General features: G+C 45.3%; 2 protein-coding genes across 5 annotated transcripts in view; both read right to left on the reverse strand.

Annotated features, from left to right (window-relative positions):
• Positions 1-9,762, reverse strand: part of LOC145346926 (serine/threonine-protein kinase DCLK3-like) — a 52,110-nt gene extending 42,348 nt beyond the window's left edge. The window contains exon 1 of the mRNA XM_080194803.1: positions 9,420-9,762. Coding sequence (XP_080050929.1) covers positions 9,420-9,762 — 343 coding nt within the window. The remainder of the gene's footprint in view (positions 1-9,419) is intronic.
• An 8,767-nt stretch (positions 9,763-18,529) lies between these two features.
• Positions 18,530-23,484, reverse strand: part of LOC145346446 (TPR and ankyrin repeat-containing protein 1-like) — a 104,802-nt gene continuing 99,847 nt past the window's right edge. For all 4 annotated transcript variants that reach the window (XM_080193693.1, XM_080193695.1, XM_080193692.1 and 1 more), the window contains exons 24-25: positions 21,198-21,278; positions 18,530-20,418 (exon numbers count right to left, since the gene is read on the reverse strand). In XM_080193693.1, coding sequence (XP_080049819.1) covers positions 20,297-20,418; positions 21,198-21,278 — 203 coding nt within the window. In that variant the 3' untranslated portion in view covers positions 18,530-20,296. The remainder of the gene's footprint in view (positions 20,419-21,197; positions 21,279-23,484) is intronic.

A 23,484-nucleotide genomic window follows, 5' to 3' on the forward strand; every position in this document is an offset into this window, starting at 1 on the left:
AAACGGGCACGCAGGCTTGTAGGGCTGAAGGGCCTGTTTCCTGTGCTGTGTTGTTCTTTGTTCTAAAACCCAAGGCCGGAATTGAACCCAGATCCCTGGTGTTGTGAGGTAGCAGTCCTACTGTTATTAAGACGAGGAGGCAAAATCCATACAATGACCACCTTTTGTCCAGTTGTTGGAGACTCTGTGACATATAAAAACTAAAGGCAGAAATAAAAGGGGCAATTTCAAGGTTGCCTACTGACTCTGAAACATGGAACTCGGACAAAAATAAAGGCACTGTTCTCAATGCTGGATCTGAAATAAAAGACTGCGTGTTTGCTTAAAACAGGTGCAAGAAAAATGAATGTTCAATATTTATACCAGGATATTAAAGTGAGTCATACTGAATTTTATTAATATTTACTCTAGATATTTAATCTGAAACCAAACTCAAGATGCTTACTTGCTTCTGATCTTTTGTCAGCTTTGAATGCAAGTTTAAACATTGTGATTTTCTGATGTGCCACACAAGTTCAAACACAGAATTTTAATTCATACAGTAAAACAGTGGCATCCCTTAAAAGACACAATACCCAAGGAGGAAGAAATGTCTAGTGCAGGTGGTAAGGGCTCCTCGAATTTAAAAAATAACTAATAATAAGTCCGAAGCACCTGCGACATGAAGCAAGTTTTCATTTTAATTTCTTCCTCGTTACACTGAAAGTGCAGGGCGACAAACTCGTCTTCAGCATAATTTCCACGTAGGGGGTTAGGGGAAATTAAAAGGTCTTCAAACACAGATAACATTCAGCTGCGGACAGTGAGAACTGGTTTCCCAGGGCGTCTGGCAAGTCAACGGTAAGGAATGTTGACTGAGTAACTAAGACGCATCAACCCCGACAGTGAGGGACACTGGAGTTCGACTTCTCTTTCCATACCCTGTCACTCCACCCCGCCCCCCCCACCCCAACTAACCACATTCAAAAACACAAACGCATCTTGCAAAAACAACTTGCGTTTGTTCAAAAAGAATCCTACAAGAATGTAGATTCAGTGTTTGTACAGCCTTAACTTCCACTTTAAAGAAGCCAAAAGCTTCACAATGTATTAGCTTCCAGTATCAGTTACAATGCATCAGAAATCAGGGAGATCTTCCTTTATAATTTATGCAGTACGTGGCACTTACTTACTCACTTGTTAAAGAGCAATGTACTGAAGAGAACATACATGCACACACTCTTAAAGGCAAGTTATGCGCTGAATTAAAACCCTACGTGTTTCTTCCAATTTATGCAGATTGAATGAGTCAATTTGCAACAAAAAAGTTCTCCCTTGCTTCAGTATTGGGAACTTGTATATTTCCCTCTTCTATCAAATATTCGGAAACACTGCAATCTGCAGCTACGATATTATATAAAAATTATGCTGGTACAAAACAGCATGTGGGAACTGGACCACAATCGATTCAAATCTGATGGATTGCTATTTGAATGAACATCATCTTATTTCTTGCAAAGAAATTGCAGGCTATTGTAGAGTAATAAATTGACATTGTTTGACTAAATCTGATAATTATATTTTAAAAAATCAGTCACAGTGGCAACATCACTATTTTGCAAAACAAAATGAACTGCTGATCAGTGTAGATGCCAAGAGATGGTCTCTGATATTTGGCCAGTGTATGGGCAGCTTGTGTGTGATCATTCAGGTCACAGTGTTATCGTGCCATTTGGCCCATTGAGTCCATGCTGGCTTTCTGTAGAGCAATCCAGTCAGTCCCTGTTCTATCCAATCATTAATGTCTCCACTTCCACCACACACGTTGGCAGTAAGATCCAGATCATTCTGTACCACTCACAAATGTCTTCCTCAAAATCACCTCCTCCCCAGTCCAAAAAATTAAATCTGTGTCCCCTAGTCCCTGTACAATCGGAACAGATTTCTATGTCTCCCTTATCCAATCTGTCATAATCTCCCACTCAGGAATTTTCACAGGAGACACAAAGTGATTGCAGTTGACGGTGACATTAATTTTCAAAGTTCAACAGATGTTCCTTAAATTTATTCTTAGAGGGAATGAAGATGAAGGTTTTTGGAAGTTTGTTCTAGTCTTTAAGGAAAAGAAGTTAGCAAAGGAAACATGATGGGGTCTGAACATTTGGAGCTGTAGGTTATGAGCTCTTCAAGTTTGGTCACTTTGGGGCTTAATGTACTGATGAAAAATATTTAACTTTTTTTGTTCTAGAAACCATGCTAGCCTGGTGACATAACCCCATAGAAGATTCTATAATTTCACAAGTAATTGTAACAAAGCAAGCTGCCTGGCACTGAACTTCAGAAATCATAGAAGAATCATAGAAACTCGACAGTGCAGAAAGAGGCCCTTCAGCCCATCGAGTCTGACCAACCACAATCCCACCCAGGCCCTATCCCCATATCCCTACACATTTTACCCACTAATCCCTGTAACCTATGCATCTCAGGACACTAAGGGCAATTTTTAACTTGATCCCTGGGGTACTCCACTGGTGACTGACCTCCATGTAGAATATGACCCATCTATAACCACTCTTTGCCTTCTGTGGGCAAGCCAGTTCTGGATCCACAAAGCAATTTCCCCTCACTTTCTCAATAAGCCTTGCATGGGGCACCTCATTAAATGCTGAAGTCCATATATACAACATCTACTGCTCTTCCTTCATCAATGTGTTTAGTTACATCTTCAAAAAATTGTAAGGCATGATCTGCCTTTGACAAAGCCATGCTGACTATTCTTAACCATATTATACCTCTCCAAACATTCATAAATCCTGCCTCTCAGGATCTTCTCCATCACATCTTTGGACTGTGGGAGGAAACCGGAGCACCCGGAGGAAACCCACGCAGACATGAGGAGAACGTGCAAACTCCACACAGACAGTGACCCGAGCCGGGAATCGAACCCAGGTCCCCGGAGCCGTGAAGCAGCAGTGCTAACCACTGTGCTACCATGCCACCTTTTCTCGAGGAGGGTAATGTTTTTAGCACCATACAAGTGCCAGGCAGCTACACCATTGACTCTATTGCATGTAGTTTAACCAATGTATGGTGCAGCATTTTCTTCGCTGCTGTTGAAAAGTAATAGAAGCTCAATTTCACAAAGCCAAAGGCCTTGGAAGCCTATTGAGTTTGTACATTCTGTTGCAAATTATGTTGCATGTGGATTCCTAAGTAATGGCATTCTTTAGCAACTTCAAAGGGGAATCGTGCATTGTGGGGTTGGGTACTGAAGGACATGGAATACTTCTGATGTATCATATAATCCTACAGTGCAGAAGGAGGCCATTCAGCCCATCGAGTCTGCACCGACCACAATCCCAACACAGGCCCTAACTCTGTGCATTTACCCTAGCTAGGCCCCCCTAATACTAAGGGACAATTTAGCATGGCCAATCCACCTAACCCCACACCTGTGGGAGGAAACCAGAACACCTGGAGGAAACCCATGTACGCATGGGGAGAATGTGCAGACTCTGCATTGACAGTGACCCAAGGCAGGAATTAGTCATAGAGGTTTACAGCATGGAAACAGGCCCTTTGGCCCAACTTGTCCATATCGCCATTTCATTTTTTAAAACCACTAAGCTAATCCCAATTGCCTGCATTTAGCCTATATCCCTCTATACCCATTGTATCTATCTAAATGCTTCTTAAAAGACAAAATTGTACCCGCCTCTACTACCACCTCTGGCAGTTTGTTCCAAATACTCACCAATCTGTGTGAAAAAAAGTGCCCCTCTGGACACTTTTGTATCTCTCCCCTCTCACCTTAAACCTATGCCCTCTAGTTTTAGACTCCCTTACCTTTGGGAAAAGATATTGACTATCTAGCCAATCTGTGCCCCTCGTTATTTTGCAGACTTCTCTAATGTCACCTCCCTCAACCTCCTAATCTCCATGGAAAAAAGTCCCAGTCTATCCAGCCTCTCCTTATAACTCAATCCATCAAGTCCCGGTAGCATCCTAGTAAATCTTTTCTGCACTCTTTCTGGTTTAATAATATCCTTTCTATAATATCCTTTCTATATAGGACCTATCAAGTGTGACAGTGGGAAAGTTTGTACGGAACCAGGAGAAATACCAGAAGTACTTAATAAAGACTGTATTTCAGTATTCGCTATGGAAAAGGATCTGGGTGATTGTAGTGCAGGCTTGAAGCGGACTAAAAAGCTTGAGCATGTAGATATTAAGAAAGAGGATGTGTTGGAGCTTTTGAAAAGCATCAAGTTAGATAAGTCGCCAGGACCGGATGGGATGTACCCCAGGTTACTGTGGGAGGTGAGGGAGGAGATTGCTGAGCCTCTGGCGATGATCTTTGCATCATCAATGGAGACAGGAGAGATTCCGGAGGATTGGAGGATTGTGGATTTTGTTCCTTTATTCAAGAAAGGGAGTAGAGATAGCCCGGGAAATTATAGACCAATGAGTCTAACCTCAGTGGTTGGTAAGTTGATGGAGAAGATCCTGGGAGGCAGGATTTATGAACATTTGGAGAGGCATAATATGATTAAGAATAGTCAGCGTGGCTTTGTCAAAGGCAGATCATGCCTTACGAGTCTGATTGAATTTTTTGAAGACATGACTAAACACATTGATGAAGGAAGAGCAGTAGATGTAGTATATATGGACTTCAGCAAGGCATTTGATAAGGTGCCCCATGCGAAGCTTATTGAGAAGGTGAGGAGGCATAGGATCCAAAGGGACATTGCTTTGTGGATCCAGAACTGGCTTGCCCACAGAAGGCAAAGAATGGTTATAGATGGGTAATATTCTGCATGGAGGTCAGTCACCAGTGGGGTGCCCCAAGGATCTGTTCTGGGACCCTTGTTCTGTGATTTTTATAAATGACCTGGATAAAGAAAGTGGAGGAATGGGTTGTGAGTTTGCTGATGACAGAAAGGTTGGAGGTGTTGTAGGATGCAAGACTGGGCAGACAAGTGGCATATGGACTTGAACCCAGATAAGTGTGAAGTGGTTCATTTTGTCAGGTCAAATAGGATGGTAGAATATAATACTAATGGTGGGGCTCTTGGCAGTGTGGAAGATCAGAAGGATCTTGGAGTCCGAGTTCATAGGACGTTCAAAGCAGCTGCACAGGTTGAAGCTGTGGTTAAGAAGGCGTGTGGTGTACTGGCCTTCATCAATCAAGGAATTGAGTTTAGGAGTCGAGAGATAATGTTGCAGCTATATAGGACCCTGGTCAGACCCCACCTGGAGTATTGTGCTCAGTTCTGGTCGCCTCATTAGAGGAAGGATGTGGAAGCCATAGAAAGGGTGCAGAAGAGATTTACAAGGATGTTGCCTGGAGTAGGGAGCATGCCTTGTGAGGATAGGTTGAGGGAGCTCGGCCTTTTCTCCTTGGAGAGACGAAGGATGAGGGGTGACCTGATAGGGGTGTATACGATGATGAGAGGTATTGATCGAGTGGATAGAACATAGAACATAGAACATTCCAGCGCAGTACAGGCCCTTCGGCCCTCGATGTTGCGCCAGTGGAACCAATCTAATGACCCTCTAACCTAAACTATTCCAATGTTATCCATATGCCTATCCACTGACCATTTGAACGCTCTTAAAGTTGGCGAGTTCACAACTGCTGCAGGCAGCATCCTAGTAAATCTTTTCTGCACTCTTTCTGCACTCTAGAGGATTGGAGGATTGTGGATGTTGTTCCTTTATTCAAGAAAGGGAGTAGAGATAGCCCGGGAAATTATAGACCAGTGAGTCTAACCTCAGTGGTTGGTAAGTTGATGGAGAAGATCCTGGGAGGCAGGATGTATGAACATTTGGAGAGGCATAATATGATTAAGAACAGTCAGCATGGCTTTGTCAAAGGCAGATCATGCCTTACGAATCTGATTGAATTTTTTGAAGATGTGACTAAACACATTGATGAAGGAAGAGCATTCCACGCCCTTACTACCCTCTGAGTAAAGAACCTACCTCTGACATCCGTCCTATAATTACCACCCCTTAATTTAAAGCTATGTCCCCTTGTGTTCGCCATCACCATCTGAGGTAAAAGGCTCTCACTGTCCACCCTATCCAATCCTTTGATCATCTTGTATGCCTCAATCAGGTCACCTCGTAACCTTCTTCTCTCCAATGAAAATAACCTCAAGTCCCACAGCTTTTCCTCATAAGACCTGCCCACCATACCAGACAACATCCTGGTCAACCTCCTCTGCACCCTTTCCAATGCCTCCACATCTTTCTTATAATGCGGCGACCAGAACTGTACGCAATACTCCAAGCGCGGCTGCACCAGAGTTTTGTGCAGCTGCAACATGACCTCACGGCTCCGAAATTCAATCCCTCTACCAATAAAAGCTAACACACCGTACGCCTTCTTAACAACCTTATCAACCTGGGTGCCAACTTTCAGGGATCTATGCACATGTACACAGAGATCTCTCTGCTTGTCAACACTACTAAGAGTCCTTCCATTAGCCCTGTATTCTGTACTCCTGTTATTACCAAAGTGAATCACCTCACACTTTTCCATATTAAACGCCATCTGCCGCCTCTCGTCAGTCAGAGGCTTCTTCCCAGCGCTGAAATGGTTGCCACAAGAGGGCACAGGTTTAAGGTCCTGGGGAGTAGGTACAATGGAGATGTCAGGGGTAAGTTTTTCACTGAGAGTGGTGGGTGCGTGGAATGGGCTGCCGGCAATGGTGGTGGAGGTGGATTCGATAGGATCTTTTAAGGGACTTTTAGATAAGTACATGGAACTTAGTAAGATAGAGGGTTATAGATAAGCCTAGTAATCTCTAAGGTAGGAACACCGCTGGTCACAGGCCTCCAGTTTGAAAAACAAACCTCTGCAATCACTCTCTAGTTTCTGTCAAGAAGCCAATTTTGCATCCATTTAGATACCTCACCCTGGATCCTGTGAGATTTAACCTTATGCAACAACCTACCATGCCGTACCTTGTCAGTGGCCTTGCTAAAGTCCATGTTGACAATATTAAGAACATAAGAACATAAGAAATAGGAGCAGGAGTAGGCCATCTGGCCCTTCGAGCCTGCCCCGCCATTCAATAAGATCATGGCTGATCTGTCGTGGCTCAGTTCCACTTTCCCGCCCTCTCCCCATAACCCTTAATCCCCTCTCTTATCAAAAACCCATCAACCCGCTTCTTAAAAATATTTAGCGAGGCAGCCTCCACCACTTCAACGGGCAGAGAATTCCAGAGATTCACCACCCTTTGAGTGAAGAAGTTCCTCCTCAACTCCGTTCTGAACCGCCCCCCCTTAACTGCTCTGCCTTCTTGGTTACCCCTTCAAAAAAACTCAATCGAATTTATGAGACATGATTTTCCACTCACAAAGCCATGCTGACTGTCCCTAATCAATCCTTGCAAATGCCTGCATATCCTGTCTCTCAAAATACCTTCCAACAACTTACCCACCACAGATGTGAGACTGCGGTGAGTAAATTGAACCCAGGTCCTTGGCGCTGTGAGGCAGCAGTGCTAACTACTGTGCCACTGTGTTGCCCTACAATATATATGAGGTTGCATTTCTCTTGGATGAATTTCATTGCCCATACATTGACTCATCGGATAAGCTGTTGATCTTTCAGAAGACAAACTTGGATCAGCGTTCTCTCCACAATCTCCTTTCCTTCTAGAATATTCTCAGGTTCTCTAACCTGACCAGGGAGCTCAATTCCCTCATCTTTGGCACCATTCTAGTAAATTCCTCTGCAGCCTCTCAAGGATGTGGAGATGCTAGCATTGGACTGGGATAAACACAGAAGGAAGTCTCAAAACACCAGGTTAAAGTCCAACAGGTTTATTTGGTAGCACAAGCCACAAGCTTTCAGAGCACTACTTGTGCTACCAAATAAACCTGTTGGACTTTAACCTGGTGTCGTGAGACTTCATACTGTGCCACTCAAGGACACAGACATCTGTACACATCACACTTTATGTGGTGACAGGACACAAATATCTCAAGAAACATTTTTCAAATTGTGTGAAAAGTACAATGGTTTACACATTGATGCTCTGTGCCCGCCTTCACCCGCCCTGCCACCTGAACCCTCCTTCACCTGCCCTGCCAGCTCTGCCCTCCCTCCCTCACCTGCCCTGCCAGCTCTGTCCTCCCTCCCTCACCTGCCCTGCCAGTTCTGCCCTCCTTCACCTGCCCTGCCAGCTCTGCCCTCCCTCACCTGCCCTGCCAGCTCTGCCCTCCCTCCCTCACCTGCCCTGCCAGCTCTGCCCTCCCTCCCTCACCTGCCCTGCCAGCTCTGCCCTCCCTCCCCTGCCCTGCCAGCTCTGCCCTCCCTCCCTCACCTGCCCTGCCAGCTCTGCCCTCCCTCCCTCACCTGCCCTGCCAGCTCTGCCCTCCCTCCCTCACCTGCCCTGCCAGCTCTGCCCTCCCTCCCTCACCTGCCCTGCCAGCTCTGCCCTCCCTCCCACACCTGCCCTGCCAGCTCTGCCCTCCCTCACCTGCCCTGCCAGCTCTGCCCTCCCTCACCTGCCCTGCCAGCTCTGCCCTCCCTCCCTCACCTGCCCTGCCAGCTCTGCCCTCCCTCCCTCACCTGCCCTGCCAGCTCTGCCCTCCCTCCCCTGCCCTGCCAGCTCTGCCCTCCCTCCCACACCTGCCCTGCCAGCTCTGCCCTCCCTCACCTGCCCTGCCAGCTCTGCCCTCCCTCCCTCACCTGCCCTGCCAGCTCTGCCCTCCCTCCCTCACCTGCCCTGCCAGCTCTGCCCTCCCTCCCCTGCCCTGCCAGCTCTGCCCTCCCTCACCTGCCCTGCCAGCTCTGCCCTCCCTCCCCTGCCCTGCCAGCTCTGCCCTCCCTCACCTGCCCTGCCAGCTCTGCCCTCCCTCCCCTGCCCTGCCAGCTCTGCCCTCCCTCCCCTGCCCTGCCAGCTCTGCCCTCCCTCACCTGCCCTGCCAGCTCTGCCCTCCCTCCCCTGCCCTGCCAGCTCTGCCCTCCCTCACCTGCCCTGCCAGCTCTGCCCTCCCTCCCCTGCCCTGCCAGCTCTGCCCTCCCTCCCCTGCCCTGCCAGCTCTGCCCTCCCTCACCTGCCCTGCCAGCTCTGCCCTCCCTCCCTCACCTGCCCTGCCAGCTCTGTCCTCCCTCCCTCACCTGCCCTGCCAGCTCTGCCCTCCTTCACCTGCCCTGCCAGCTCTGTCCTCCCTCCCTCACCTGCCCTGCCAGCTCTGCCCTCCCTCCCTCACCTGCCCTGCCAGCTCTGCCCTCCCTCACCTGCCCTGCCAGCTCTGCCCTCCCTCACCTGCCCTGCCAGCTCTGCCCTCCCTCCCTCACCTGCCCTGCCAGCTCTGCCCTCCCTCACCTGCCCTCCCACCCCTTACCTGCCCTGCCAGCTCTGCCCACCCACACCTGCCCTGCCAGCTCTGCCCTCCCTCACCTGCCTTGCCCTCACCTGTGCTGCCAGCTGTGGCTCCCGGCTGCTCCTGCCCATACCTGCCGCTGCGGAAGGGCTCGAAGGCGGCACACACGTAGCCGTGACCGTCCCTCAGCTCGGCCAAGGTGCGCACGGTGCGTCCGCCCCGGGGGCTGTAGAGCCGCCTGACTCCGTTGGCCAGGGGGATCCAGCGGCTCAGCTCCGCCAGCAGCGCCTCCAGGGAGAGGTAGCGGTGCGGGCTGATTCTCAGCGCCTTGCCCCGGAAATAGCGGTCGCCGTTCTTGTAGAAGGTGACGAGCCGGGGCCAGTGCAGATCCCCGGGCTGTGCCGGGCTGCAGTGCTGCACCCTGAGCCGGGACATGGGACACCCAGCCCGGGCTTCAGACTGCTCCAAACTCAGCCTTCAGTGACTGGTACAATTCTCCATCCAGTTCAGCAATTGCTTTGGGACTTCTCTCTCTCTTTGGGTAAAGTTCCCGAGCTGTTGCAATGTTTGCTCCCAGTCAAATATCTGAAGTTATTTCATTTTGCAAAAAACGATAGCTTCTTGGATACAATTTTTAAAAAAAAATTAATTACATTCTTGTCCAAGGAGCAGCGATGGTTCAACACAATCACTAACAGCGACACAGCAGCGTTGCTCTTCAAACATAAACTCCACTCAAATGCCTTTGAGTGTGTTCTGCTGCACAAGATCCTATTTCTTCATGGAAATTGTGTTAATGAAGCCCAGTGCTTGGCCAGTGAGCCCCACACTGGATTGCCAGTTTTAGTTGCCTTCTGTGAAAGTATTAGAAAGGGCGAGGAGAGGATCAGCTGTCACCTTTTCATTCAGATGTTTTATTGGGGATGGAGAGTGAATGGAGGTTTTACCACCGAAAATCAAAATGAGATTGCAGCTCACAAGTATATTCAGCACTGATTGTATATTCAGCACGGATTCCTCCCTTCTCTCCCCAATATCACTTTGCAAAGTGTGCTGTTGTTCATCTCTCACTCTGGATAGAATTGCCTGTCTGTCTGTCTGAGGTTTTGTACTTTTTTTTTCCACGGTGAATGTTTGAAACGGTCGCCGGGGTAACAGGTTGAAAGAAGAGGTTTTCTTGAACGAGGTTGCAGGAGAAAACGCATTTTCCTTGGGACCGTTTCAGACGACCTGCCCTCTCCCCAGAAATTCACCAGTACCCCTTGAATGTTAATGAAAAAATATTTTCCGTTCAGTTATCATTTACCAATATCACATCAAACTGAACGGCTCATACTCCAGTTAATTCCAATACACATTTTTAGGGACCAGATCCAGGGCAAGTTTAATCTTATTAGTGTGCTTTTAAAAAAATCAGCAACATGTTACGAACAATATAGTTGAGAGCTGAGAATCGAAACAGGACACCTTTTCTCATCTCACCTTCAGTCTGGCAAAAAGAAGCTTCCGGGACCATCTCCATCTCAGATGTAAGGAATGGCTGCATGCAATTCCTTACTTAAAGAATGAACTGACTGCAGGAAGTTAGGGTTGCTATTTCAGGATTCGGGTCGATAAGATTCATATTGCTACAAAGCCACAGCGGCAAGAAATGTACCACTAAATCTGTGGGTAGCGAATTGTTTCTAGAAGCTTTTAAACTTTTACTTTTTTCTCACTTTTCTTTTTCTATATCTCTCTTTATCCACATTTTCTTTCCTATATCTAAATCATAGAGAATCAGAATCATAGAACCCTACAGTGCAGAAAGAGGCCCTTTGGCCCATTGAGTCTGCACCGAACACAATCCCACCCCAGGCCCTACCCCCATATCCCTACATATTATACCCACTAATCCCTCTAATCTACACATCCCTGGACACACTAAGGGGCAATTTCTCAGCATGGCCAATGAACCTAACCTGCACATCTTTGGACTGACAAATTAACTGGAATTCACCTTATTTCATTTAAGGTTTACTTTTCAATTCTCTTGGATAAGGAGATAGATAAGATTGTTGGTTCTGCCATTGACTAAAGGCAATAAGGTTAAAAGTCCAACAGGTTTATTTGGTAGCAAAAGCCACTAACTTTCAGAACGCTCCTCCTTCATCAGGTAAGTGGGAGTTCCATTCACAAACAGGACATATAAAGACACAAACTCAATTTACAAAATAATGGTTGGATATACGTCATCAAATCTTTAAGGTATAGACAATGTGAATGGAGAGAGGGTTAAGCACAGGTTAAAGAGATGTGTATTGTCTCCAGCCAGGACAGCTAGTGAGATTTTGCAAGCCCAGGCAAGTCGTGGGGGTTAAATATGTCATACAGATAGTGTGACATGAACCCAAGGTTGAAGCCATCCTTATGTGTGCAGAACTTGGCTATCAGTGTCTGCTCAGCAACTCTGCATTGTCGTGTGTCGTGAAGGCTGCCTTGGAGAACTCTTACCCAAAGATCAGTGGCCGAATGACCGTGACCACTGAAGTGTTCTCCAACTGGAACCCCAAGTATCTTGCAACTTGGCCAATGTTGTCGACTTGATACGCTGCAGGAAAGGATGTCCTGAGGCATGGTACATTGGGGAGACCATGCAGATGCTATGACAATGGATGAATGAACATTGCTCGACAATCAGCAGGCAAGAGTGTTCTCTGACTGTTGGGGAACATTTCAGCGGTCACGGGCATTCGGCCTCTGATCTTCGGGTAAGTGTTCTTCAAGGTGGCCTTCACAACACATGATAACACAGAATCGCTGAGCAAAGACTGTTAGCCAAGTTCCGCACACATGAGGATGGCCTCAACCGGGAGCTTGGGTTCACGTCACACTATCTGGAATCCCCATGACTTGCCTGGACTTGCAAAATCTCACTAATTGTCACGCTGAAGACAATACACATCTCTTTAACCTGTGCTTAACGCTCTCTCCACTCACATTGTCTGTATCTTTAAGATTTGATTACCTGTAAAGACTCGCATTCCAACCATTATTTTGTAAATTGAGCTTGTGTCTTTATATGCCCTGTTTGTTAACAGAACCCCCACTTACCTGACGAAGGAGCAACACTCCAAAAGCTAGTGGCGTTTGCTAACAAATAAACCTGTTGAACTTTAACCTGGTGTTGTGAGACTTCTTACTGTGTTTACCCCAGTCCAATGCCAGCATCTCCACATCATTGACTAAAGGCGCAGGGTGGCATGTCCAATAATTTGCTGAACTAATAGATGGCAAAAAGATTCAATTCATCTCCAAATGTCCCACTCCAGCAAATACTGGGCTAATGCTGCTTGTGTTTTCCCAGATTGTAATCAATGCTGAACGATGGCATCTAATTCCTGCTCTTAAATAAAACATGTGTTGTGATTATTGAGAAGCTCGTCCACAGGAAGTGGTTGGATATTTCGCAAGTAAAAGGTGAGTAAGATTCAGTATCCATGCGTACAGTATTAGGTCATGTATGTTAACAGATCGCAGTGATAACTGTTGACTACTTAAATTTGCCAAAGTGAGTGTGATGCTCGCAAAAGTGCATGCTATATGGAATTGTTAATATTGGGTGGTACAGTGGTTGGCACTGCTGCCTCACAGCGCCAGGGACCCAGGTTCAATTCCTCGCCTGGGTTGCTGTGCGGAGTCTTCACATTCTCCGTGTCTGTGTGGGTTTTCTCCGGGTGCTCCAGTTTTCTCCCACAGTCCGACAGACGTGCTGGTTAGGTGCGTTGGCGATGCACACATCATCCTGTGGTCACACCCAATCTGCATGTTCAGGGAGTTGAATATCTTCCTATTAATGAACTGCAGTCCCTGACCTAGTGGGGACCACAGAGTGGTGTGTGTGTGTCATCTACAGCCGCCTGCACACGGGTCATGCCGGCAATGGCAGCAAAGCATTAATTCCAGGCTTGGCCCACGTCAGAGTTGATGTAGTTGGCTGCCTGGGCGAACAGGCCTTCTGTCATCTCACAGATACACTTGGGCATTGAAGACTGGCAGATATTACAAGTCCAGCCCTGACCAGAGGCTGCAGTGTGATTACAGGGGGTTGCCATTAGGCCCAGGGTCATGCGGGCAGGGGATGGAGACCCACATGTCCTTTGATGGGCTGTTGGATGTAGTGTACCGCTGTAAGCTCCAGCTCAGTAAGGAGACAGTGCAGTACCTGGGTCTTGTCCGTGCACACCTGGTATCTCATGGAGCAGGACACCCATGTTTAACTCTTGGGGGGAGGGAGATATAGAGAGAGAGAGAGATAGTCTGTAAGATTAGAACATAGAACATAGAACATTACAGCGCAGAACAGGCCCTTTGGCCCACGATGTTGCGCCGACCAGTTACAAAACAATGACCCACTAACCTAAACCAATCCCTTTTCGTCCATAAACCTATCCACGGATCTCTTAAACGCCCCCAAACTAGGCGCATTTACAACTGCAGCAGGCAGGGCATTCCAATCCCTCACCACCCTCTGGGTAAAGAACCTACCCCTGACATCCGTCCTATAACTACCCCCCCCTTAATTTAAAGCCATGCCCCCTCGTGCTAGCTTTCTCCATCAGAGGAAAAAGGCTATCACTATCCACCCTATCCAAACCTCTAATCATCTTATATGTTTCAATAAGATCCCCTCTTAGCCGCCTTCTTTCCAGCGAAAACAACCCCAAATCCCTCAGCCTTTCCTCATAGGACCTCCCCTCCATACCAGGCAACATCCTGGTAAACCTCCTCTGCACCCTCTCCAAAGCCTCCACATCCTTCCTGTAATGTGGGGACCAGATCCATCACTTCCTCCTCGCAACCAGTGTCCCTATTGGCTGGCAACTCAACACTATCCCCAATGCACCATCTTAATAAGAACATAAGAAATAGGAGCAGGAGTAGGCCATCTAGCCCTGCGAGCCTGCCCCGCCATTCAATAAGATCATGGCTGATCTGTCGTGGCTCAGTTCCACATTCCCACCCTCACCCCATAACCCTTAATCCCCTCTTTTATCAAAAACCTATCAACCCGCATCTTAAAAATATTGAGCAAGGCAGCCTCCACCACCTCAACGGGCAGAGAATTCCAGAGATTCACCACCGTTTGAGTGAAGAAGTTCCTCCTCAACTCCGTTCTAAACCGCCCCCCCTTTGTCTTGAGGCTGTGCCCTCTAGTCCTACTGTCCTTTCTGAGCAGGAAGAGCCTCTCCACCTCTATCCTATCCATCCCATTCAACATCTTATATGTCTCAATGAGATCTCCCCTCATTCTTCTAAACTCTAACGAGTACAAGCCTAGTTTATTCAGCCTCTCCTCATAGCTCAAGCCCCTCAACTCCGGTATCAGCCTAGTAAACCTCCTCTGCACTCCCTCCAAGGCCAAAATATCCTTGCGTAAGTGCGGCGACCAAAACTGCACACAGTACTCCAGCTAATGGGTTGCCGACCATTGCCACATCCTCGTTATAGAAGGCACAGAAAGCATATGTGGCTGTGAGAGCATTGAGAACTGTTGAAGCACCAACATAAGTGCACCTACCTGAATGTCTGGTGCAGTAGCTTTCAGGAATGGCTTGCAGTTCAGACAGATGATAAAGAAGCACCCTTGTGACTATCACAAAATGAGTGGCCATTGTCAGGAGCTCTGCGGAGTCCATGCAGTGCACCTGCAGAGCTCCCTTGATTGGGGCAATAGCTGCAAGGCCTGTTCCCCTTACTGAGCTGGAGCTTGCAGTGGCACACTGCGTCCAACAGCCCATCAAAGGGCATGTGGGTCTTGATTTCCTCCGTCCCCTGCCCCTGGGCTTAATGATGTGGAGATACCGACGTTGGACTAGGGTAAACACAGTAAGAAGTCTCACAACACCAGGTTAAAGTCCAACAGGTTTATTTGGTAGCAAACGCCACTAGCTTTCAGGGCTCTGCCCCTTCGTCAAGTGAGTGGGGAGTTCTCATCTCAAACAGGGCATATAAACGCACAGACTCAGTTTACAGAATATTGATTAGAATGCAAGACTTTACAGCTAATCAAGTCTTAAAGGCGCAGACAATGTGAGTGGACAAAGCATTAAGCAAAGGTTAAAGAGATGTGTATTGATGAAAACATGTCTTTGATGAAGACAAACATCTTGCTAAGACCATCGCCACACTTCCACTTCTTGCCTTCAAACAACCACATAACCTCAAACAGACCATTGTCCGCAGCAAACTACCCAGCCTTCAGGAGGACAACACCACACAACCCTGCCACAGCAACCTCTGCAAGACATGCCAGATCATCAACACGGATGCCATCATCTCATGTGAGAACACCATCCAGCAGGTATGTGGTACATACTCTTGCAACTCGGCCAACATTGTCTATTTGATACGAAAGGATGTCCTGAGGCATGGTACATTGGAGAGACCATGCAGATGCTACAACAGATGAATGAATACTGCCAACAATCACCAGCAACATTGTTCTTTTCCTGTTGGTGAACACAGGCATTCGGCCTCTGATCTTCAGGTAAAGACCTATGTTAGAGACACACAGTACGAGGGGCCATGGGCTTAGGGTGAGGGGGGAGAGGTATAACATGGATATTAGAGGGAGGTTTTTTGCACAGAGGGTTGTGGGGGTATGGAATGCTCTGCCAAGTAAGGTGGTGGAGGCAGGCATGCTGGAGATGTTTAAGAGTAACTTAGACAGGCACATGAGTGGGTTGGAGATGGGAGGATATAGGAGATTGTTTTAAATAAGGTTCATTAGCATTGGGGCGTCCCTGGTAATGTATAAGGGTGAGGAATGATACTAATGTTTTTCTCTTTTAATTCACAGGTTTTAAGTCGGTCCGCCTTGTTGTCCAACGAGGGGCATACACGCGATGGGTCGTACTAGGGCTGCTCTTGAATGTTCGAGAGTAGCCTGGTGCTTCATGTCAATAGTGTGCGCTTAAACTGGACCAGATGCTGGGCAACACGACAGCTCAGTGACTATCACTGTTTGCTGTGCAGACACATGGATTTGGGCCAGTGTCTGTGGGAGTTTGTGCATTCTCCCCGTGCTTGTGTGGGTTTTCTCCGGGTGCTCCAGTTTCCTCCCACACCCCAAAGATGTGCTATTAGGCTGATTGGAGGTAATAAATTGTCCCTAAATTAGTTTCCCTCAATGTGGATTGCCATAAACAATACATAAGGGTCATGGGTGGAGGGGGGACTGGTAATGTTAAAATGGCGGCGTGGGCTCGTTGGCCCAAAGGGCCTGTTTCCCAGGCTGTTTTTGTTCTTTGTTAAACGTTCTCTAAGATGGCCTTCATGACACATGACAGTGCAGAGTCGCTGAGCAGTGACTGATAGCCAAGTTCAGCACACGAGGACAGCCTCAACCAGGATCTTGGGTTCATGTCACACTATCTGTAACCCCCATGACTTGCCTGGGCTTGCAACATCTCACTTACTGTCCTGTCTGGAGACAATACACATCTCTTTAACCTATGCTTAATGCTACGTCCACTCACATTGTCTGCACCTTTAGACATGATTAACTGTAAAGACTCACATTCTAATCAGTGTTCTGTAAACTGAGTGTGTGCTTTTATATGCCCTGTTTGAGATCAGAACTCCCCACTCACGTGATGAAGGGGCAGAGCCCTGAAAGCTAGTGGTGTTTGCTATCAAATAAACCTGTTGGACTTTAACCTGGTGTTGTGAGACTTCTTCCCGGGCTTAATGGCAGCCCCCTGCAGCCTCTGGTTAGAGCTGGACTCGTAGCATCTCCCAGTCTTCAGTACACAAGTGTCTTCAGGATAGAACATTGGCAGAAACCAGACAGCCTGTTGGGCAGGCAGTTGACAGGGCAACCAGTGCCACATTAGTGGGGCTGGTACTTGACCACATGTGCAACCCCTTTGCTCAGTGGCAGGGGGAACGCGCACACCATTCTTTAAGTTTAATACTCTAACTCCTTTAGTTAACCACAGATAGTGGATCCTCCCCTTGGAACTTTTCTTGTTGGAATATATTTGTTCTGAAATACCCCCTTAAATGTTTGTCACTTCAGGCGTGTGCTATCTACTGGATGCACTACTGCAACTAAGAGCAAGAGCAGAAACGACACGGAATTACCTCCAAATCATAGTCTATCCTGACGTAGATGCATACCATTCCTTCATGATCAGATCAATCTGGTGAGATTCCTTACATGACAGCACCGTGGAAGCATCCTCACAAGGACTGAGGCAGTTCAAGGAGAAGGTCTATTATTGACTTCTCAATGCAGTACGTTGGCCTTGCTGGTGTTGCTCACACACCAATAACAGTCAAATGAGAAACTTATCAGTTAATCATTGTGTGATAGTGTCCTGAATGTTGGCCAGCACACAGGGGAACCTGTTTGTGTAAATACTGTCACAGGACCTTTTATGTTGCTTTAAATGGGCAGATAACAGCTTGGTTTAACATCCCACAGGAAAAAGGGCACCTCCCTCAGTATCTGCCTGGATGACATATTCTACAACGGGACTTGGATCCATTACGTTCTGACTCGGAAATGAGACAAAGTTGATGGTTCACAAGATAGGATTTTAATAGAGTTGGTTGCTCCAGCGGTGTCTTTCAGTTATTTCTGCATTGGTATCAATGTTGCTTGGTCTGGTGTGGATGTGTTGAACCTCAGAAGATTCTCGCATTTTGCCTTTTACCTTTGGGAATGTATCCCTGCATGTATTTTCGAGAGGACATTAAAAGGGTTGAATAGATTCCACAAATGTTTAGACGGTCTATTTATGGAATGAGTTGAAATTCAAAAAAACTCAAAAGGTAACCAGTCTTAAAAAAAAATTGAAGTTTCACACTTTTTGGAACGAATCTGTGGAATATGAAGATTATCATTTAACCTTTTGTGCTCTTCCATTGAAACTGCTGACTCTGTCCCATTTCACAGTTTCTTTTGCTGTCGGCGACTCAGTGCTTGCACTCTTGCCTCTGAGTCAGGAGGTCAAATGTGCATGCCACATTTCAGGATGAGCACATGCTGAATGTGACTAAAATTAAATTGCACACTCACTGGTCTATAGAAGAACACAAAATGAAATCTGAATCACACTAAAAGCTATGGAAAAATAACTCAGATTGTCAGTCCACTGGCTTTAAATCCAGCACTGGATTGGGTCCCTTCTTTAACAAATTCAACAACAAAAAGTTACAGTGTGGAAAATGATTTATTTCAGAGACCAAAAACACAGGAATTCTTAGAACAATTATTACAAACTTGTTGCCAGAAAAGGCATCTCAGTAAAAATAATGATTGAGATTAAGTTCTCCTTTAGTATCCTTCAACGTCATGTGTCTAGAAAAACTAATGCTTCAGACAATTGCTAAAATATTATTATACACACAATACTCTAGAAAAAAATGAATTGGTAAAATGTATTTCAACCTCCAAGAGCAATTCAGCAATTTATTTACTCATTTCTTTGTCCTTAAAACTAGACATTTTCAAGAACAAAGGAAACTTCTCTTGTACAGAATTATTTTAGTCTCGGAATGCAGCTTCTGGCAAAGCAAGCAATGCAATCCTGACATTGATTTGGACTGTTTTCAAATTATTAAACAGGTAAAGAGCTGTTCTGTTTGGTTACAGCTCATTTGAATTGACAAAAATACTGGTGTGTACACAAAAAGACAGATTTGCATCAGCTGGCTTGAGAGTTTCTTACTTCAACAGTCATAGATAAAATGGCTAAAAAAAACTAAAATCTTAAACATAGATTAGAAATTCCACAACCCACGGACATTCTTAAAAAGTTTCAAACTTTAAACAAAAGTCATTATTTGGAATGATTTTGTTATCAGTGTCAATCAATTCTCAATTTAAAATAACAACATTCAAGCTGTTAATTCAAATTAATGAGTAATACAGATATTTCCCCCAACCAAAATATAACTTTGTATTAACAGCAGTAAAATGCAAATACATTTTTTACACTGTTTTGAAGAAGATGAGCTTAACTTGATTTTAGTTAAAAAAAAAATTTGGTCCACAGTAAACAAGTATTGTAAATGTAAGCAAAAAACACAATCTTAAAACAAATTGTTCAACTTCATAAAAAATACAGGTAAACTGAATTCACATAGGTAAATCAAATATTACAGTCATTTTACCTTGCTTTTGTCTTCAAATTATTTTTGTATACCAACAAATCATTGTAAAATTTCAAATTCAACAGCCTCTGGTAAATTGAGGTGCAATAATCATGATAAATAAAAGCTTTTACAACAACCAGAAAACATCAACTCTGTACTACCACTAGGAGGTACTATCATTCAGTGGTAAGACACAGAGTAAGAATTTCAGGACAAATCAGTTCGCAGCTTAAAAATAAATGACCAAAATTAAAAATTATCTTCTGGTTATGTCACCAAGATGATTTTGTTTAAAATTGAGCATGCAATACCTCGTCAACATTTCTGGTTAAAAAGATGCAATGGCCAAGTCTCGCAGGCCACGAGTTCCAGTAACTCCTACCAGCAAAACCTCCATTTATCTAGATAGCAGAACCCCCTTTTCCAGGGTGAGAAAGAATATATTGATATAAATAAATTTACTGTGTTTTCCTGATTTCAAGGACAATTACAATGTGATGTAAAAATAATGAATTTGTTGTAAAAGAAATGAAAAAATAATCATACTATCTTGGAAAAGGGACATTGTATCATAGTGTCAATATTTTAAACAGATTCAAAAAGCTGGTTTTTATGAAGGCTTCATCTGATACCGATGATAAATTGGTTGAAAAGTACAGAAATAGAGAGACCTAACAATTATCCAAAGATATAACTATTGGAAAAAGCCGAATGATTTGTTTACATTCAATCAGTATGATCAGAGGTATAACTGATATATAAAAGCTGGTTTACAGTGAACTTTTGATCTATGCACATCCCCACTGGAGAGTTTGGTTTCAAGCTAGTGCCTTCGTTTTCTTCTGGCACCTTTCCTTTTCTTCCTAGAGCGTAGTTCATCAAAGTCTTCTTGTCCATCTTCGAGGCCTTCTTCAATATCAGCTGTATTCTGATTAGCTGCAACTCCTGGCAAAATATTATTGTGTGCATATGAAAAATTGAATCCAGCCTTCAAATCAGTAGTAATGCACGTAGTTAAACATGCCTATCGGACAGCGAGAGACTCCAGCTGGGAAGTGGGGAGGGGAGGGGAGGAGAAGGTATTCAACAAAGCACGAGGGTCTCCAACCTCTGTCTTCCTGTTCCAGTAAACATTCCTTTTCCCCACCTCCCCAGCCACCTCCCCCCCCCCCACCCGCCCCCCAACCTCCAGACCCTCTCAGCCTGCCTCCAAGGTGGAATTGTTGCAATTATGTAAAGGAGTGATACTGACTTTCTGAGGCCAATTAAAACAGAGTCTGTTGGCAAAGAAACCAGTTAATCAACTGAAGTCAAAGCTAACCTGCTTTACCTTAAATTGATTTTTTGTTTTTAGTATAATGATGTACTTTTGGTATTAAAATCTGCACAAATTAGAAGGTTGGAATAAGCATGTGGATTTAAAATATAGAAGTCAGAACTACGTAGTGTGTTTAAATTTTCAAACATCAGATGTGGTTGAGTCATTTTTTAAAGAATGTTTTTAAGTACTACTATATGTACTGTATCAATGAATGCTTACTCTTCCCTCTTCAAGAACTTCATTAATTTTGAGGACCATCTAAATCACAATAACAGTAGCTTCAACGATCATCATTTTAAAAGAAACAGGGATTTTACCATAGCATTGTATAGCAATGGGCCATAACAACTAATATGGCTGAGTTAGAAATATTGTGTGAATAAATGTTGTTATTTAAACATACCATTAGTTTGTTTCTGCCGCATGTCAGCCTCATTTACAATTTCCAGAAGTAAGTCAATTTTCTGTGACAATATTTCCTCACCTAAAGGATTAAAGACAAACAGTTAGTTACACAGATGTTCCACATATGTTCCTTGGAAAGACGGAGATTGAGGGGGGACATGATAGAGGTATATAAGATACTGAAGGGAACAGACAGAGTCAATAGTGAGAGACTGCTCCCTAGATTGGTTACAAATACAAGAGGACATGATTTAAGGGTGAGGGGGGAGAGGTATAATTTGGATATGAGAGGAAGGTTCTTTACGCAGAGAGTTGTGGGGGTCTGGAACGCGCTACCAAGTAGGGTGGTGGAGGCGGGAACGTTGGACTCGTTTAAGGTTCAGTTAGATAGGCACATGAGTGAAACGAGGATGGAGGGTTATGGTAGGGGTTATTAAATAAGGGTTAGAACCTCGGGAGACACCGGAAAGGCAGGCTTGTGATTAACGTTTTTGTCTTTTATTCCGCAGGTGGAGGTCCACCTCGTGTCAAACGAGGGGCATGCACACGGTGGGTCATGCGTGGGCTGCTCTTGGAGGTTCCGGGAGTGGCCTAGTACTTCGTGTCGGTGTGTGTGCTTGATCCTGGACCGGTAGACGGGCGCCGCAACAGCTCGGTGACTAGCACTGCTAGCTGTGCAGATACATGGATTTGGGCCTGTGTCTGTGGGAGTTTGTGCATTCTCCCTGTGGATGCGTGGGTTTCCTCCGGGCGCTCCGGTTTCCTCCCACACCCCAAAGATGTGCTCTTAGGTTGACTGGTTTTACCAAATTGACACTATTCTCCCCTGAATCTGGCTAAGTCAGGGGTTCCATTCGTAGACACGCAGGGTAGAATAGGTGTAGGGTGATGCGGCGGCGCGGGCTTGTTGGGCCGAAGGGCCTGTTTCCCGTGCTGGGTTGTTCTTTGTTTGTATATATCCAATATTAAATTTGTGGTTCTTCTGGCTTAATCAACAGACCTAATTAAGACAGCTATTTTAATGTTATATTTCCTCACTGCCATTGTATATATTTCAGCTCAGAGGAATAGGTAGAAAGCTACTCCCATACATGCCCAATTTTCCTCCAAATCTGAGTACATGGGTGATTGGTGGCAGTCACCCAGGGTGATGGACTCTCTTTTTTGCTTTCTTTCCATATAGGAAGGTACGTAATCTACACTTGCCCAGTTGAAAGGGAGCTCTCTACAAAACGCTGCTACGTGGGGTAAAAGCAAATTACTGTGGATGCTGGAATCTGAAACCAAAACAGAAAATGCTACAGAAAATCGCAACAGCTTCTGTGCAGAGAAAATAGAGCTAACATCGAGTCTGGGTGACCGCTCATCAGAGCTGAAGACAATAGAAACAGGACAAGATTTTTATTGTTAGGTTGCGGGGTAGCGGGGGGGGGGGGGGGGGGGGGGTGACAAAGATGCCACAGACCAAAAGACAAAGGGAATGTGAATAGTGGTGATCATGATTACGAAGGGTGTTGATAGCAGCCATTAAAAGATCAGAATGCGTAAATGGCAAAACAAAGGTGAGATGAATGTCAAAGGATAACCTGAGACATGTACAAATGGCCCTAATGGGATATGTGTGTGTGTGTGTGTGTGTGTGTGTGTGTTTGTGTGTGTGGAGACTGAGATTTTTAAAATGTGGAAAATGAAACAATGAAAATAAAAAGTATGATAGATTGGCATAAAATAATGGAAATGGGGTGAAGGTGGATGAGAAAGTTCACACACTGGAGTTGTTGAGCCAAATGTTCATTATACTAAAAGCAAAAATTAATTTAAGGCGAAACAGGTTAGCCCGCTCCTAACCTGCATTTGTATGTTTGTACGTATGTTTGAACAACGCTAAATCTGTTCTTTGGATTTGGATTCTGGAAAGTATACTTGGAGAGAATCCAGTTCACACATTTGTAAGGATTAAAGGCAACTTGATAGATTGGGATGAGGTGGAAGTAGAACCCATCCATTTAAATTAAGTGTAGGTTGACAGACCTTTGAATTCTAGAGATGATCGTGAGCAGAGTCCCGCTGTCCTTCCAGAAAATTTGTCCAGAAATGTGAAATGGATGATTTTGGTTAACTTAATGATACAGCCCATGACGTTTGTGTTGACTGTCTGAAAGAGCTAAGTGCCATTCCAGAGATCTTACAAAACTTTCCCTTTTAAATATATATCTTGTTTCCTTTTGTAAGTTGCATCTGTTTCCACCAAGCTTGATGTGGAGATGCCAGCGTTGACTGTGTCC

This window comes from Carcharhinus amblyrhynchos, chromosome 8 (genome assembly GCF_965287045.1).
Source record: "Carcharhinus amblyrhynchos chromosome 8, sCarAmb.v2.hapA, whole genome shotgun sequence".
Lineage (NCBI taxonomy): Eukaryota > Metazoa > Chordata > Chondrichthyes > Carcharhiniformes > Carcharhinidae > Carcharhinus > Carcharhinus amblyrhynchos.